Below are 15,236 nucleotides of genomic sequence, written 5' to 3' on the forward strand. Positions count from 1 at the left end.
ACTTGCCACTCTCTCCTCTCAACTTCCAGTAGTTTTGGCTTAAATATTTAATGACCATCACCCCATGTGAGAGCAGCAAGTGGTATCAGGACTTTAGCTTAAGCTGCTTTGCAGAGACAAAGCACCTGTTTTAATTCCTTCTGGAAACTGAAGAGATTTGGAAGTGTCCCAGCAAATTGAAAGCAAAGTGGTAATTCTCGACTGCCTGTACACTTTCTCAGAAGTGTGTGAATTGGAAGCTCCTGGGCGGGATTTTCAGGAGGGCTGAGAGAGCCAAGGGTCTGTCCTGGCCTCTTTTGCCAAGGTTGCAGTTGTAACACCAAGATGCATTTAGTGGAAAGATAGTGGCATTGACTGTTTGTCTCTTCTCTTGATAGACACTGATATCATAAAATGCCAAGCTGATGTGTAGGTTATGGTTAGGTTGGATGCAGTCTGCACCTTCCTCTGGTGCTGGTCAGCATGCCCTGGGAGCAACTGGCAGCTTCCAGGAGCAGCCTTATCTCTTGGGATCCAACTGCAGTGTTTATTCAAATGCTGACCTCAGGCAGTGCTGGCAGCCGTCCTCCACTGCTGCCAGTGTTTGTTCTTGTGTCGTGGAATGACCTTCTATAATAAAATCAAGGAAATAGAAGTGACAAAAACTACTGACAGTGGAGTGTTCTGTGGGGTAATCAGGTAACATCATAACTCTTTGGAGTAAGGAGCTGAATCAGCCATTCCCATCGACTTGCTTAGGGAACTGATTTTCAGCAGGATATTACTGATTTTTACTCTTCATTTTTCATTTCTGTGGTGCAGCTTTTGCCTTTTCTGGGTCTAGGGAATCATGCCAAGCAAGTTGATTTTCATTACATTTGAGAGGTAAGGGAGTGCTCAAGTGTGAAACCTCCCTCCCTCCCTCCCTCCCTCTGTATAGGAGTGTGTTTTGCGTGAATCAGTGACAGAAAAGCAACCGCTGAAAACATATTCCTGCAGTCATCCCCCTCCCCAAAAACTTCTCTAGGAATGTGGCTAAAACCAAAGCACTTTTTAAGTTCCAAAGGAATAGGGTTGAGCTGGTGAAGCCAGTGGGAAATGAACATCGAATCCCAGAATTGTTTAGGTTGGAAAAGACCTTTGAATCATCAAATCCAACCATTCACCTAGACATGGAATAGGGTTATAATTTCTTTTGAAGATTCAGGGTGGAATTATTTGCATTTTATTTGGCACACATTGTTTTAAAACTCATCACCTCAGAGTAGGAACAATTTTATGGCATGTGCTAATTATACAAGATTCACAAACACTGCTTCTTTTCATTTTTACTTTTCACAATGTCTTTTTCAACTATGATTTTCACATCTCACATTTTTCTCTCCAATTTCCTGCGTCTTGTGGTTAAATCTTGCCATGAATCTTGCTCTGCTTTGTTAAAAATAATAGGTGTGTTATATTTCTTCATTTAACAACCTGCTAGATTAATAGTGGCTGTAAAACAATTAAATATGGTTGTGTGGTTTAATATTCCCAGTTTTAATGCACCATGAAGGAGAAATGAGAGGCATTGTCTTTTATGGAGTGCTTGGGTTTCACGTACAGTCTGGCAGTCTTTGTCTGACACCTTGGTACTGGGGTCTCCTTCTTACACAGATAATGCCAAGAAAAACCTTTCTGTGCAGGTTTGGAAATCAAATGGCAAGTCACAGGGTGGCAAATAAGGCTCAAATGTTAATGGTGCTATCTCAGCCAAAAAGGCTTTGGGGCCTGTGGGATGCACCACTGGAGTTGTGGCATGGGAGGAGCTGGGTTTCTGCATTGTAGCAGCAGTGTTTTAGAACATAAAATGTGGTTCTTGTAAATTCTCCTTGTCATTAAGGCTGGAAACCTGAGAAGGTCAGGGTCACGTGTTGTGGTGTGTCACAGAGCAGGGTCTGGGTCTCCAGCCATCCTGCCTCAGAGGGGATTCCATCCTTGTGTTGTATTTCCATCCAGGCAAGCTACAGGGAGAAGGAGAACCTGAGGCATGAGATGTCGGTCATTCAGGGTAGTCAGCTTCGGACACCAGAGAGAACAGAATTAATGCCTTCCAAACTGGCTCCTATTAAAAAAGGTCATCAAATGCATCTGTGGATCAGAAACTCAGTAAATTGCAGTGATTCCTAAATACCAGGAAATGTCACTGTAAAACTGAGCATTAAAACGTGTGTGGACAGGATCAGTGAAGACTGGGATTTGTCTGGATGATAGCTGTTATTCCTAGATGTTGTAGTTAGGTTATAAATATAACTATAAATATTCCTGCTAGATGTTATAGTTGAGTTTACAAGGGGCTTGTCTCAAACAATGAATATTTGAAGTTTGGATTAAATAGCATTGCAAGAACTCCTGGTCAGTAACTTCTCGTGGTTCTACAGAGGCATTATTCTTTACATTTTCTCAGTTTGAATTCTTGCTCCAATTAAGCCTGACTTTGAAATTGTTTTGTTGCAGACACCTCTGCTGTGAGAGGATGTGGGACCTGACTGTTCCAGATCAGGTAATGAATGCCATGTTTTACTCCCCTGAGCATTTTCCCTGCCAAATCCTGCTGCAGCCTCCCCACTCCGAACCCTGGCCCTGTGCAAAGCCTTCCAGACAGAGTTCAGGGCCTCTTTGCTTCAGGCCCCAGTCTAAGTTCATGAAATATTTGTGGCTGTCAGTCTCGTGCATCAGCCAAAGTTGCACAGATGCAAAAAGCCCGTCTGAGGGATTTTAGAATTGCAAATGCCTAACAGATTTTTAACAGCTCTATATATGTATACACATATGTAAATACATATATGCATATGTATGTGTAACAGACTAGAAATACACACAAGAAATCTATGATTTCTCTGATAATAGTGTGCCAAACTGGGACTGGGCTCTTGGAGATGAAAACTGTCTTTAGTTGAACTTTCAAATGCTGCCTTGATTTACATGTGTTACAGGAGTGGCACTTGGTGTGGTTTCTTATTAGAAATAAGGGGGCATCTAATTCTGACACCTTATTTTTGCTTTCTTACAATTCTGTCAAGCCTTTGATACATGACAAAATGGAGTCTCTGCCCTGGCCTGCAGCTCTCTCTGGTGTGTGTCTTGGTTTCTCTGACATTTAGAAACTTTTTAAGCCAGTTTGGCAAAGTTTAATAACTTAGGAGGTAACAGACTTAATACTGGATTGCAAGAATGTTTTTAAGAGCACAGAAACAGCTTTACTAGAAGCCAGAACTTTGGATCCCTGTGCCTGTGGAAGGTGTCCAGGCCCATGACAGATGGCTGGGACTAGATGAGGTTTAAGATCTCTTGCAGCCCAAACCAGTCTGTGATTCTGTGATTCCCTGAAGTGCTCCTGTAATGAGGCTGAATGAAGCACCTGAGACTCTGCACGTTCATGGTTTCATCAGATGAACAGCAAACAGGTGGTTTGCAGCACACAGCACTCAGATGTGTCACGTTACAGAAATGCCCACAAAGACAACAAGGTTGTGTTCAGGGTTTGAATGATGTGCAGTAAGTAAGGTTTGAGGTCACCTACTGAACATCCATGAGGGAAGTAAAACAGGCAATAGCTGCATGGTAAGTGAAATACCTTTTTATGGAGCCGGCACTTTACAGTACCTCAACCTTTGCCATTCTGGGCTTTCCCAGAAGTGGCTCTGTGCTGAGTGTGACAGGCTGCTTTGTGTTTTATGTGCAGAAATGACTGTGCACTTGTAATAACAGATGTATTCCCACTCTCTCTGAAAAATTCCTTTTATTTTTTTGCTTTGTGAGGGGGCAGTTCAAGGCCTGTGTCCTTTCAAACAGCAAGGCTGCTGTGGTTGGAATATTCAAGGAACCTCCTGAAAATCAAGGCTGAAGCTCTCCTCTTTAATGTTGCTGTGATGCAATTGGGATTTACTAGAACCAGTATTTTCTTTTTCATGGCAGGGAGGTCAACTTAAAAATTCTAGTTAAGCTGTCACATGTATTCTGAGGACATTTAGCAACAGCAGATCATGTGTTTCTGCTGCATGACGCCAACAGAAACTGATTTTGGTTGGTTGTGATGTTTCACAGCAGTGGTAATGCACAAGTACAACAAAATGGTTTTGAATTGGATTTTAACTTGGGATCCAGATGTTTATGGCTAATTCTGACCCCGAAAAAATTCAGTCCTCACTTGAATACTGCTGGAGTTCAGGGATGTCAGAGTAGTTGATTTCTCCCTTCTGGAAAGTTGTTTCCCCTTTGGGGATGCCCCAGTGGGGTCTGTTACCAACTGGTTACGAGCAGCTTCAACTGTGTAACATCTCCTGGGGAAATGAAGGTGTACAGAGTGTGCTTGTACAGATTTCTGTCTGTGGGAAGTGCTGTGCAAGTGGATTTTGGGTTCTGCCCTGCCCAGGCACCATTTCCTTTTGTGCCATGTGCTGAGATCCCAGCTGCTGGGGAGAGAAATGGCTTTGTGGCCAGACTCCAGTCCAGTGGGACCCTTGGGGGCTGTGGAGACAGGACATGGGGTGATGGTTTTAAACTGAACAAGTATCACTTTAGGTTAGATGTAGGGAAGAAGTTTTTTTACCATGAGAATGGTGAGGCCCTAGCACAGGATGCCTAGGGAAGCTGTGGCTGCCCCATCCCTGGCAGTGTTCGAGGCCAGGTTGGACGGGGCTTGAAGCAACCCAGTCCAGTGGCCCCCATGGCAGGGGGTTGGAATGAGATGAGCTTTAAAGTCCCTTCCAGCCTAAACCAGTCTGGGATTTTAAGACTGTAGCTGATGCAGTCTGCCTCGGGTTAATGGGAAATGTGGAAGCTTGAGGATGTGGTCCCGGGCTGGGGAGCTGCTGTGGGAGTCCCTGCCAGGGTGTGATGCAGGCAGTGATGGTGGGATGGATGGATGGACGGACGGACAGGAAAGTTGTCTGTCGGTGGATTTCAGGCGCACGGGGAGCGGCGAGGATGCCGCGGGAGCACAGAGACAGGATTAGTGGCTCGGCTGCCGGTGCGGAGCCGGGCGGGCTCCCGGCGGTTCCCCGCGGGCCGGGCCGTGCCTGACGTGGAGCGCGGCTCGGCCGGAGGCGGAGCTGCCGCGGGTTTATCAGCGCCGCGGGTCGCGGCGGGCGCGCAGCAACAGGCGGCGCGGGGGACCCGGCGCCTCTCCGCCCGCCCAGCCGGCCCCGGCCCCGGGAGCCGCCGCCGCAGGCAGCCAAGGCAGCGGCAGGAGGAGGGAGCGGGCGGAGCGCGGCCGGGGCCGGGGCGCGGGCGGCCGGCTCGGGATGGTGCTCCTGCCCCTCTGGCTAGTGGCAGCCGCGCTCCTGGGGGCCCGCGCTGCGCCCGGCCGGCAGGTGAGTGAGGGAGGGAAGGAGCGAGGGAGCGAGCGGGCGCGGGGACCCTGCCCTCCCCTCCCTCCGCGCTGTCCCACGGGCTCCATCCCCGGCCCCGCTGCCCGGGGGGCTGCGGTCGCTACCGGCCCGGGGAGAGGAGAGGCTCTCTGCTCTCTGCTGTGCTGCAGAGCGCTGCATCCAGGCAGCCCGGAACTGGACACGGCATCCCCGGCCGGGCTGGTCCTGCAGCGGCAGCCCCTGGGTCCCTTCCCCATGGATCCTATGCCCTTCGCTCCCGAGGCTGGCAAGGGCAAGTACCAAGCCGACCATAACATCGGATCGCTGCCACCGTCCCTGCGGTCATTGTGGTCCAGTTGGCTTTCCCATTCTTTAGCCTAGATACAAAGAGCTGTCAGCACACTGCTTCCTCTCTGCCCCAGCACCCGTGCTTCTTGGAGCTCATTGCTTTCCTGCTGCTAAATCCCCGCTTTGGTCACCGAACTTACTTTTTGGCACAGTGTCACAACAGAATGGGTCATTCAGCATCAGCAGCTCTATTTGTGTTAAACTTGCTATGGACTCCGTTAGTATATTGATGGGAACAGCTGTTTATTCAGTTAAGGAAGAACTGCCATCCCTGGAAACCAAATGCAGAAACCTATAAAATAGTGCAGCACAGACCAAGTGATTTTCAGCCTTCTGCCATCCCCCATTGCATAGTAATTACACTGACAACTTTGTACATGTGTTTCTTTTCTCTTTTGCAGGCTGATAAAGAACAGCAGATCCAAATAGGTAAGTCTTTTTAACTATTATTCCTGCTATCAAAACAGAAATAAATGAAGTAAGCTGAAAGACTAGTTATTTCTGGAGAAATGATCTGTATGCAAGCAAGCATTCCCCGTGCACCCCCCACCACTGCCACCCAGAAGCGTTTGTAGTTGCAGTGACGTGGCATGGCTTGAATTTGCATGCCCTCTCGTGCTGCGGTTTTGCATCTTTATGTGTCTGTGCTTCCCTTCTGAAATGCAAATCGAAGTTATAAAATCCATAGCTGGTCACTGTTGCCTCGAAAACTGATGGACCTGGGTAAGAAGATGCTGAGCAGCGAGTTCGGGGTCAGTGGCATGTGAGGGAGCTGAAGGGAAATGTGCCTCTATGTGCCCTTGGGCTGCTTCTTACTGAGACTTCAGCCTCTGGGACTCTTCTCAAAGGCAGGAAGCTTCCTTTATTTGGGAGGATACACCCACAGTTTAAGTTTCAGGAGATCTGTGTTCATTTAGAGTAACTGGTATTTGGGTGCTCCACACGATGGAAGAGGCAGGGGAAGGATGTGGAAGCTGACACTGCCAGGGCATTGGTGACAGGGCGTGCCAGTCTATGTGCTCCTTCCCTTAGCCAGTGAAAATGGGTCTTTTACCACCAGTTACTGAGTGTGTGTCCCTGCCCACGGGTGCTCCCTGGCACTCTTCTGCAGTGGGAATGGACCCCGGGCAGTTCTGCTTCCAGCGCTGTTGGACCTCCAGCCCTGAGGTTTTGGTTCAGCTTTTGTTCAGAAAAGAATTTCAGGCATTTCTATGAATTTTGGAGGACTTGTCTCAGCTTCAATTCTGGCACTGTGAGCTTCTAGACTTAGGTTGGTTTCCACCATGATCAGTGAATAATGGGAACAGAGACAGTGAGGTACATTTAAAGCTAATTGGCAAACAGAGGGTTTTTCCAGTGGTATGCTGTTCCTTTTATTTCTAGTCCTTTCCATGAGAAATGGATTGTATTTGAATTCCAGAAACCATAAGCCATATAGGAATGTGTCTTTTAAATTACACAGTACATCAGGCAAAATTCCTGAATCTGGAAAACAACTTTTTGTCCTTTAATGTCTTCCTTTCTTCCACAGCCCTGGCACTGCTGTAGTCAGGAACGTTTGGGGCTGAACTTGATCCTGTAAATTCTGATTCAAAAAGTACAGAACTATAGAATCCTAAAACGGTTTGGGTTGGAAGGGACTTGTAGAATCCTCTCGTTCCAAACCCCCTGCCATGGGCAACAACACCTTTCATTATCCCAGGTTGCTCCGAGCTCCTTCCAACCTGGCCCCATTCCAGGGATGGGGCAGCCACAGTTTAAAACTATGGCTTGCTCATTTGAGAGCTGTGGTGCCTTGGAGGTAAAACCTGCACTGGAATTGCTTGCAAATGCACTGTCCTACTTCTGAGTCCCCACAAAGTATCACCTTGCATTGGTGGTGTGTATTTTGAGTTGGCCCAGGGCTGGCTGCTGTCAGCAGCTGATCTTTTCTTGTAGCCTGAAAAGTCACCTAGGGAAATTAAGGCACCTAGGGGTTTATTTTTGTTAAATATCATCACAGGCCGCAGCACAGGGATAGCAAGTTAGCACACTTAATTACCTGCATTCATGCACAACGTGCTGCAATGCCTGGGAGCTGTCAGGAGAAAGTCATTGTGTCACTCAGCCTGAAGGTGCTGATGCTGTGCTGCACCTTCACCTCCCACACAGCAGAGCTCTGTCCCTGCTCAGTGCCACTTCTGGAAGAAACCTGTGACAGCTGTGCTGGGCCCCACCACCTGCAGGAAGCACCTGCAAAGCACCTGGGGCTGTGCAGAGGCTGCAGAAACCACCAAATCGGCCGTCTCCTGAGCTGTGTCCCTGAGAGAGGTGGCAGTGAGGCAGAGGAGTGAGGACACCAGAGAGGTTTCCCACATCAGCCTCTCTCCTTGCAGTGCCTTGCTTTCATTCATCCAGCTTACCACGGCCAGATCCCACACAGCCTCATCCCTTTTCAGGTGCTGAGCGGGAATTCTCAAGGAATCTGTCGCTTTTTTTTGTCTTCTCTTTCTTTCTGGGCATTCCTGCCACCTAAAGGCAGCCAAACAGAGAGCAAATGGTAGTTCTGTGGTGACCCAGGTTGCTGAGAGGGACCAAAACTGCTCTGTTGTTTCTGGAAGCCACCAGCCAGCAATGAAGCAGAAAAGGGTGATGACAAAACCCCTGCTGGATGTGTCCATTGTCTCCACATCATCTTCTCTTATTAAGCATCACCTTGCTAAGTGACCAGAACAGCTCTGTGCTCATCCCACTGTCGGGACAGAAGTGTCATCTCCCAGAACATGGCACGGTCTCTTTATGGAAATGCTCTCCTCTTCATCCCTACAGCAGCAGGTAACTGCTTTTTCTCCAGTGCTTCCACTGCACAGCTGAATGTCTGTCTGCCATCCAGCAGTTTGGTTGTGTCACAGCTTGTGATTCCAGGCAGAAAATTCCATGGTGATGCTGTGGAGATGTCACCTTAGATCCAGTCCTTTTACTGAGGTACCTGAGCTTCCTCAGGACTCTCAGGCCACATCCAAATGCATCCTCCAGTGGGGAGGCTCTGGTTTCCAGATTGCTGGGATTGCTCATCATCCCATTGTGCCCTTATGGAATGACTTGGGACTCAGCAAGAGACCCCTAGGAGCCATGTGAGTGGGATGTTACCAGGAGTCCTCCACATTTCTTTTCTTGAGTAGTTTGGTTTAGACATAGAAAAATAATTTGAACTTTGAGAAATTCTTCCTTTTCCACTGCTACCACTGATTTCCACATAGACTGTGCCTTTGAAATCTTCTCAAGTGGATGTTTGGGCATTTGGCATTCTGCTGTGGACAACCACCTGAATGATTTTCATCACTGTATTTCACAGAATCTTATGCATAAAGATACTGTTTTTCCAAATGTAGGTGATAAAAAAAGTTCAGAATTTTCAAACTTCCATTGACTACAGCTGTTGTACAGTGCAGAGACAACTCTAGTGAGCCAGTGGTGTTAATTCTGCAGTTTCACAAGTCTTTGAGGGGAAAGAAAGCCCAGGCAGCTCTCTTCAGAGGCATTCTCTAGCTAATTATGTTTTGGCACACAATGAAAGAATGTCATCTTCCTTCTTAAGTGCTTCCTTTCAACCTAAACATCGTGCAACTGGAGCAACATTTTAAGGACAGATTTTTTTAAAAAATGTAAGAAAATGTACAGTTAAGTGCTTTTCCTCTTGCTCTGATCACCGCTGTCAGCTTTGAATTAGCAGAGCAGATCGACTCTGAAATTTTAGCTTAGGAAAGGGAGCACCTACAGCTGGGATAGCATTTCCTCAGAGCGTGCAGTTTGTGGAAAAAGGGTAATGTAAGTCAGCAGAGGAGTTCAGATGTCTTTGGGATTCAGTCATGTCCCATTTAATTTTAATTGCCTTTGAACAAAAGGCATTTCCTCTTCTAGCTCAGCATTTACAGATTCTGGAAAAGGCTTTCGCTGACTCAAAACCTTGACAGTTCTTATTTTCCAGCCCCTGTTCCCACCTTCTTGGGGCTAGCTGGCTGCTCTTATTAGCAAAACAGCCTTTTTTTTTTCCCCCACTGTGGAAGTGTGGGAATTCTGCTGCAAGATGTGCAGAGCAGTTTCTCAGTCGTGTGGTGAGCACAGAATTTGATCACCAGACTGTGGTCTCTGGCACTGAATGTCCTGCTTTAAAGAAGAAAGAAAAGAAGCCAGGAGGAATCTCAGCAAGGTGGAAGGTGGAATGTCAGCCTGGGAATGAAATCCCAGTGTCGAAGCACCGGGAATGTGAGGATCTGTGTTTTTACTTTGACCCAGTTAGAATGTACAACCCAGCAGCTCTGTCTCCTGGGCATGGCCTGGTGTCTAATTAATAAAAATGACTTTAGAGTTTTAATTTGGTCCCTTCTCTAAGGAGACAGATTAACAGTCCTGGCTCAGAATTCCCAGTGTTTAAAATGGGAATTATCCTAAGGATAATGGCCTAATTAGGATGCCAGTTTTAGAACCTGATCTTGTGGGTGTATGGCAAACTAGGTGGAGTTGGCTGCTGCTGAAACCCACCCTGTGGCTGCTGGCTGTAGGATGTGAGGCAACAATGGGCTCAGAAATGACTTTTCACATTCCTAGGATATAGCATTTGTATAGTGCCAGAATTTACATGTGTGCGTCTACTAGTACCAAACATTGCTTTTCTGTCAGATTCCTCAGTAACTGGCTGAAAGAATACTAAAAACAGTTCTGTGAAGCCATCAGGAACATTTTCCTACTGAAGTTACTTGTTGAAAGTGTGAATCTCTTAAAACCAGCAGCCCTTGCTACCAGGAGAGGAACTATTCATTCTCATATCAAATGTGATCCACACCGGGAGCAGGTGAAATTTAGCTCACTTAATTAAGTGTGTTTATTTGAGGAATTCTCAGTGGCACTTGGCACTAACGTCAGAGCTATCAGATCCTGAAGCTTTTCAAATGAAATTCTCAGTAATACCACTCTGATACTGCTTTCACCAACTCTCCCAGGAAGAAGGAAGTAGGGAGTAACTGTTTTTGAGCAAGATGTCTTTTTAGTTCTCGTGTAGTCAAATACACAGGCTCATACTTGGGCCTTGGACCCATTAGAGCAGCAGTGTGACTCTCAGATTGACCTGGCCCTTCCCGTACAGCCTGAAAATCGGACACTGAATATCCTGATCGCTGCCAGATTACAGAGGTCTCACTGAAAAGATAAACTCATTTGAATGGATTTGTTTTCCACTGGTGTGAAATTACTTGAAGACATGTTGCCTTAGCTGAGGGTTGTGACGGTGAGCTTCTTCAGGATTACCAACAGTGTGGCTTTGCTGGGTTTATGGCTTCTCTCAGCTGCACTAAAGTGCAAGATTTAGGGTCCCGTTTGTACAGATGAGTTTTTATATTTAGATTCTCTCATTGTTTTTGATCTCTGTTACTCACAGGAAACAGCAAGTTTCTAGGTAGGGGGATTTGTAGAGGGAAGAGTAACTGCCTTTATCAATACTGATGTGGATTAAGGTAGCAGCTGCATGTGATCCACTGGATTTTTCCCCTGTTTCTATTTCCTGAGAAATATGTGTGCAAATTTTGCAAATTTGTGTGCTTCATTTTCAAAAGCTTGATGGATGTCCTTGCACAGAAGCAAATTCTGTGTCATATGTACAAGAGAGCTGTGTGACATTTCTTACAGGAGAATTCAGAAGGGTCCGTGCCTCTTCTGGGGCTGTTGAGCAAGCTTGAAACCCACAGGAAACGCCCCACATAAATGTCAGTGAATATTTCAGGCTTTTCTCTGTGAGTTTTAGGAAAATCATTTTTATAATAACAATGGATAGGAAGAAATTCTTCTGTGTGAGGATGGGAGGCCCTGGCACAGGGTGCCCAGAGAAGCCGTGGCTGCTCCTTCCTTGGACGTGTCCAAGGCCAGGTTGGACAGGGCTTGGAGCAGCCTGGGCTAGTGGAGGGTGATGTCTATCCCCATGGCTGGGGGTTTGGAACTGGATGGTCTTGAAGGTCCCTTCCAACCTTTGGAGATTCTGTGATAAAAGGGGAGCAGTGACACGTGCCTTACATTTCCCCGTGTCAGTAGCTCAGCCAGGAATCCCAAACTGGGATTTTTGGGCGGGGAGGTGGAGGAGGGGTGCTTCGGGCTGTTCCCACGCTGTTGCTCTCCGCTGAGCTTGTTCCGGTTGTGTTTCCTGCAGACGAGCGGAGCGGCGGCGCGGGGCCGTTCGGGCTGGTGGTTCCCGTCAGCACCAGCGCCGATGGCAGCTTCGTGTCGCACGTGGTGTCGGCCAGCGGCCAGCGGCGCCGGGCGCGCGGCGCGCCCCCGCGGGCTCCCCGGCAGCTCTTCTTCAACGTCAGCGCCTTCGGCCGCCAGCTGCAGCTGCGCCTCACGCCCAACACGCGCCTGGTGGCCCCCGGCGCCGTGGCGGAGTGGTACCGGGACCCGGCCAACGCCAGCCGCGCTGCCGCCGGCGCCCAGCGGCCCTGGAGGAGAGAGCCCCTGCGGGCCAGCTGCGCCTACGTGGGCGACATCGCCGGCGTCCCCGGGGCTGCCGTGGCCATCAGCAACTGCGACGGGCTGGTAAGGCCTCGCGTCACACCGAGCGCGGCTTCTTGCGCCTCGCGTCACCCCGAGCGCGGCTTCTGCCACGCCTCGCGTCACCCCGAGCGCGGCTTCTGCTGCATTCACTCCCTGGCAGCTGCGCCTCGCATCACACCGAGCGCGGTTTCTTGCGCCTCGCGTCACACCGAGCGCGGCTTCTGCTGCATTCACCCGCACCTTCCTAGTGACGGCATTTGCAGAACTGTATTGCTTAAATGCCTTGGAAAATACTAATGCCCTCCTGCTTTACTCTGGACAAGTTCTCTGAGGTTGATAAGCAAAGTTCTTAATGTCTCAGGTGTGAGAGAGCAAGCTTAAACCTGCATGTTGTTTGGTTTCCTTTCTTATTTGCATGAGGTGTTACAAACAGGAAAATTAATAATGAAGACAATTTCAGACTTAAAAGGTGACCTTTTGTTAACTGAATTTAGAATTCAGTGTCCAAATCATCCCTCTTTGCTTCTTGGTACCAAAATAATGGGCTGCCCTGTTATCCAAGAATAGCAGCATTAAGTTTTAAAGGATTCATTTATAAAGTGAGCGTGCTTCTTGTTCTCTTAGATGCACTTTTGTTTAATCAGAAGGTGTCATATGATAACTGAGTGGTTCACATGTGTAACAGGTTTGTTTTCCATCTGTCTGCGAACATGCAGGTTTCCCTGTGGCTGAGCAGGTGCCCAAATCCCAGAATGAAAGGTTGGGCATATCTGGAGCCCACGCACCATTCCTTGGTTGGCTCAGGCAGCAGGCAAAGCCAACAATCCCCACCTTGTGCTCCATAAGGAGCAGGAGCGCTGTTGGAACACGCCTGCAACATCCAGGGAGATGAATGTCGTGGTTACCTCCCTGCTGTTTGGGACAGGAATCATGTGAAAAAGTCTACAACAAGCATCCTTTCTTGGAAGTGGGTTTTCTACTTCCCATAGCTGCCACGTGGTCATAATTTGATTCCATTTTGAGATAAGTCCTGTCTAGGAAAGCTCCCACCTCCGCAGCAGCAGCAGTCACTGCAGGAGTAGCTGCAGGAACGGCTCAGAATCCCCATTCAGACCAAAACTCCTTGAATTCCCTTGCTTAGAGAAAGGAAATACTGGTAGTGTTTGCATCAGAGGTGATAACTAATGCCAGTTTGGTGTGTTTTGGGAGTTTTTGGTGGGTTTTTTAGGAGAATCTCTTGCCAGTGTGCTGTGCTTGCAAAGGCCAAGCAGACCCCCGGCTGGCTAGATGTAGTTCCAATAGAATGGTTCTGATGAATGGGACCCTGGGACTGGCAGCAAGCCTGAATGAAGTTGTTGTACAGAGGCAGCACGTGAAGACAAGAAATTGGATTAAATGGAATTAGATTAAGGGGAGGAGCTCTGTCACAGATTGCCATGTGGCTCCCAAGCTGCTTGTGGTGTGTTTTCAGGTAAACGAAGCCAGAAGGGGACTTTTGGAGGGGGTGTGGCTTCACAGTGACCGAGAACAGGATTGGATATTGGGAAGAAATTCTATGCTGAAGATGCTGAGGCCCTGGCACAGGTTGCCCAGGGAAACTGTGGCTGCCCCATCCCTGAAGTGTTCAAGGCCAGGTTAGATGGGGCTTGAGGCAGCCTGGGCTAGTGGAATGTGTCCTTCTTTTCCCATAACATCCCATGGTTTTGGGGCCTGGAGCAGGAGGACATGGGCTTTTTCTTTGAGGAGTAGGGGATAAATGCTCCTGGGTCACTCTTGTCTCTCTGTTCATCTTGACCTTTGCTGTTTTAACATCTCTTGGAGCTCTAATCATGTCACTGTGAAAGAAATAAATAATCCTGAAGCTTTATTTCATGTTTTTTTCCTCCCAGCATGTCCCAGGGTAGCAAAAGGAACTTGCAATTACCTTCTCTGGCCTCTCTGTTGCTGTACTATGTGTCTCCCAACTCAGCTAGAATATTTGATCTTCAGTGTATCCTAAAGACAGACGTGAAGAGTGAGATAATATGGCTTAACGGAAACTGGAACATGAGTGAGAAATTGTAGGGGCATGTGTGTGCTGGAAAGATTTATTTTTGACTTCAAAGGCATTTAGACACTCTCCAGAGTAGCCATTTAGGTTCTGAAATCTTGGAGAGAAAGTGAAGGGAATCACCAGGGTAGCAGTTTGCACAATGTTTAACTTGTAGAAGAGCTTTGATATTGTGAGTAAGAGGAAAAGAGCATTTGGTGCTAAGTTTTGATTGTTTGATAGTTAATATGTGGAATAATTGGCATGTGCATCAGTAAAGTAAGATTTTGAACAGTCTCTTCTGAATCTGAACTTACATTTAAACCCCCAAATACTTGAACACTTCTCTTTCGAAATAGTTTACATATCTACTTTGCAGTGGAAGTTGTCTGTCTGCCATCAGTTCTGCAAATTCCTATCTTCACATCTGCTTAATCTCCCTTGGAAATGACCCTGTTTATTTAAAAAACCCACATGCATGTGCCTGCACTTGTCATGGCAGGAGAGCCCTTCATTAGTCACGGAGGAACTGCCTCTTGTCTCCTTCACTGCGTGTCACAGCGCCGGTGCTTCCACAGGTTTCTGCTCTGTATTTCTGCTGTTGCTTGGTCACAACAGCTGTATTTATTGTCAGAATCCATCAGGAGTGGAAGGTGCCAGCCTCAAGAAATGCTACAAGTGGTTTAGATTGTAAATAGAGAGAAGGCAGCAAGCCAAACATTTAGAAATAGTGGATTAAAACACTTTCTACCTGTTATTGTATAGAAAATCATCTAGGTTTCTCAGTTAGCTTCCTGCCTTTGCATCAAACTCAGAGCAGCTGCTGATGTTTGATGCCTTTAGCTTCTGCTTCCACTTTGAAGTGTTTCTGTGGATGGGTGTCTGTGTTTGAGCTGGGATCTGGTTTATGCTCACATCCCTGCAATGCCAAGTGACAGTGCTGGTTTCTGTTTCTCCTAGAGCATTAACCTTGCTTGTCTCAAATGAAAGGGCTGAGCCCAGTGCAATGAACC

At 47.6% G+C, this 15,236-nt stretch overlaps 1 protein-coding gene across 2 annotated transcripts in view; it reads left to right on the forward strand.

The window, feature by feature from the left end:
- ADAMTS3 (ADAM metallopeptidase with thrombospondin type 1 motif 3) overlaps nucleotides 1-15,236 on the forward strand; it is a 61,235-nt gene that overhangs the window by 2,267 nt on the left and 43,732 nt on the right. The window contains exons 3-5 of one of the 2 annotated variants that reach the window (XM_056490517.1): nucleotides 2,476-2,521; nucleotides 6,080-6,107; nucleotides 11,854-12,236. In XM_056490517.1, coding sequence (XP_056346492.1) covers nucleotides 2,495-2,521; nucleotides 6,080-6,107; nucleotides 11,854-12,236 — 438 coding nt within the window. In that variant the 5' untranslated portion in view covers nucleotides 2,476-2,494. Of the gene's footprint in view, nucleotides 1-2,475; nucleotides 2,522-5,111; nucleotides 5,334-6,079; nucleotides 6,108-11,853; nucleotides 12,237-15,236 lie in introns of those variants that run through there. The other variant, XM_056490516.1, reaches the window with a different exon arrangement.

This window comes from Oenanthe melanoleuca, chromosome 4, assembly GCF_029582105.1.
Source record: "Oenanthe melanoleuca isolate GR-GAL-2019-014 chromosome 4, OMel1.0, whole genome shotgun sequence".
Lineage (NCBI taxonomy): Eukaryota > Metazoa > Chordata > Aves > Passeriformes > Muscicapidae > Oenanthe > Oenanthe melanoleuca.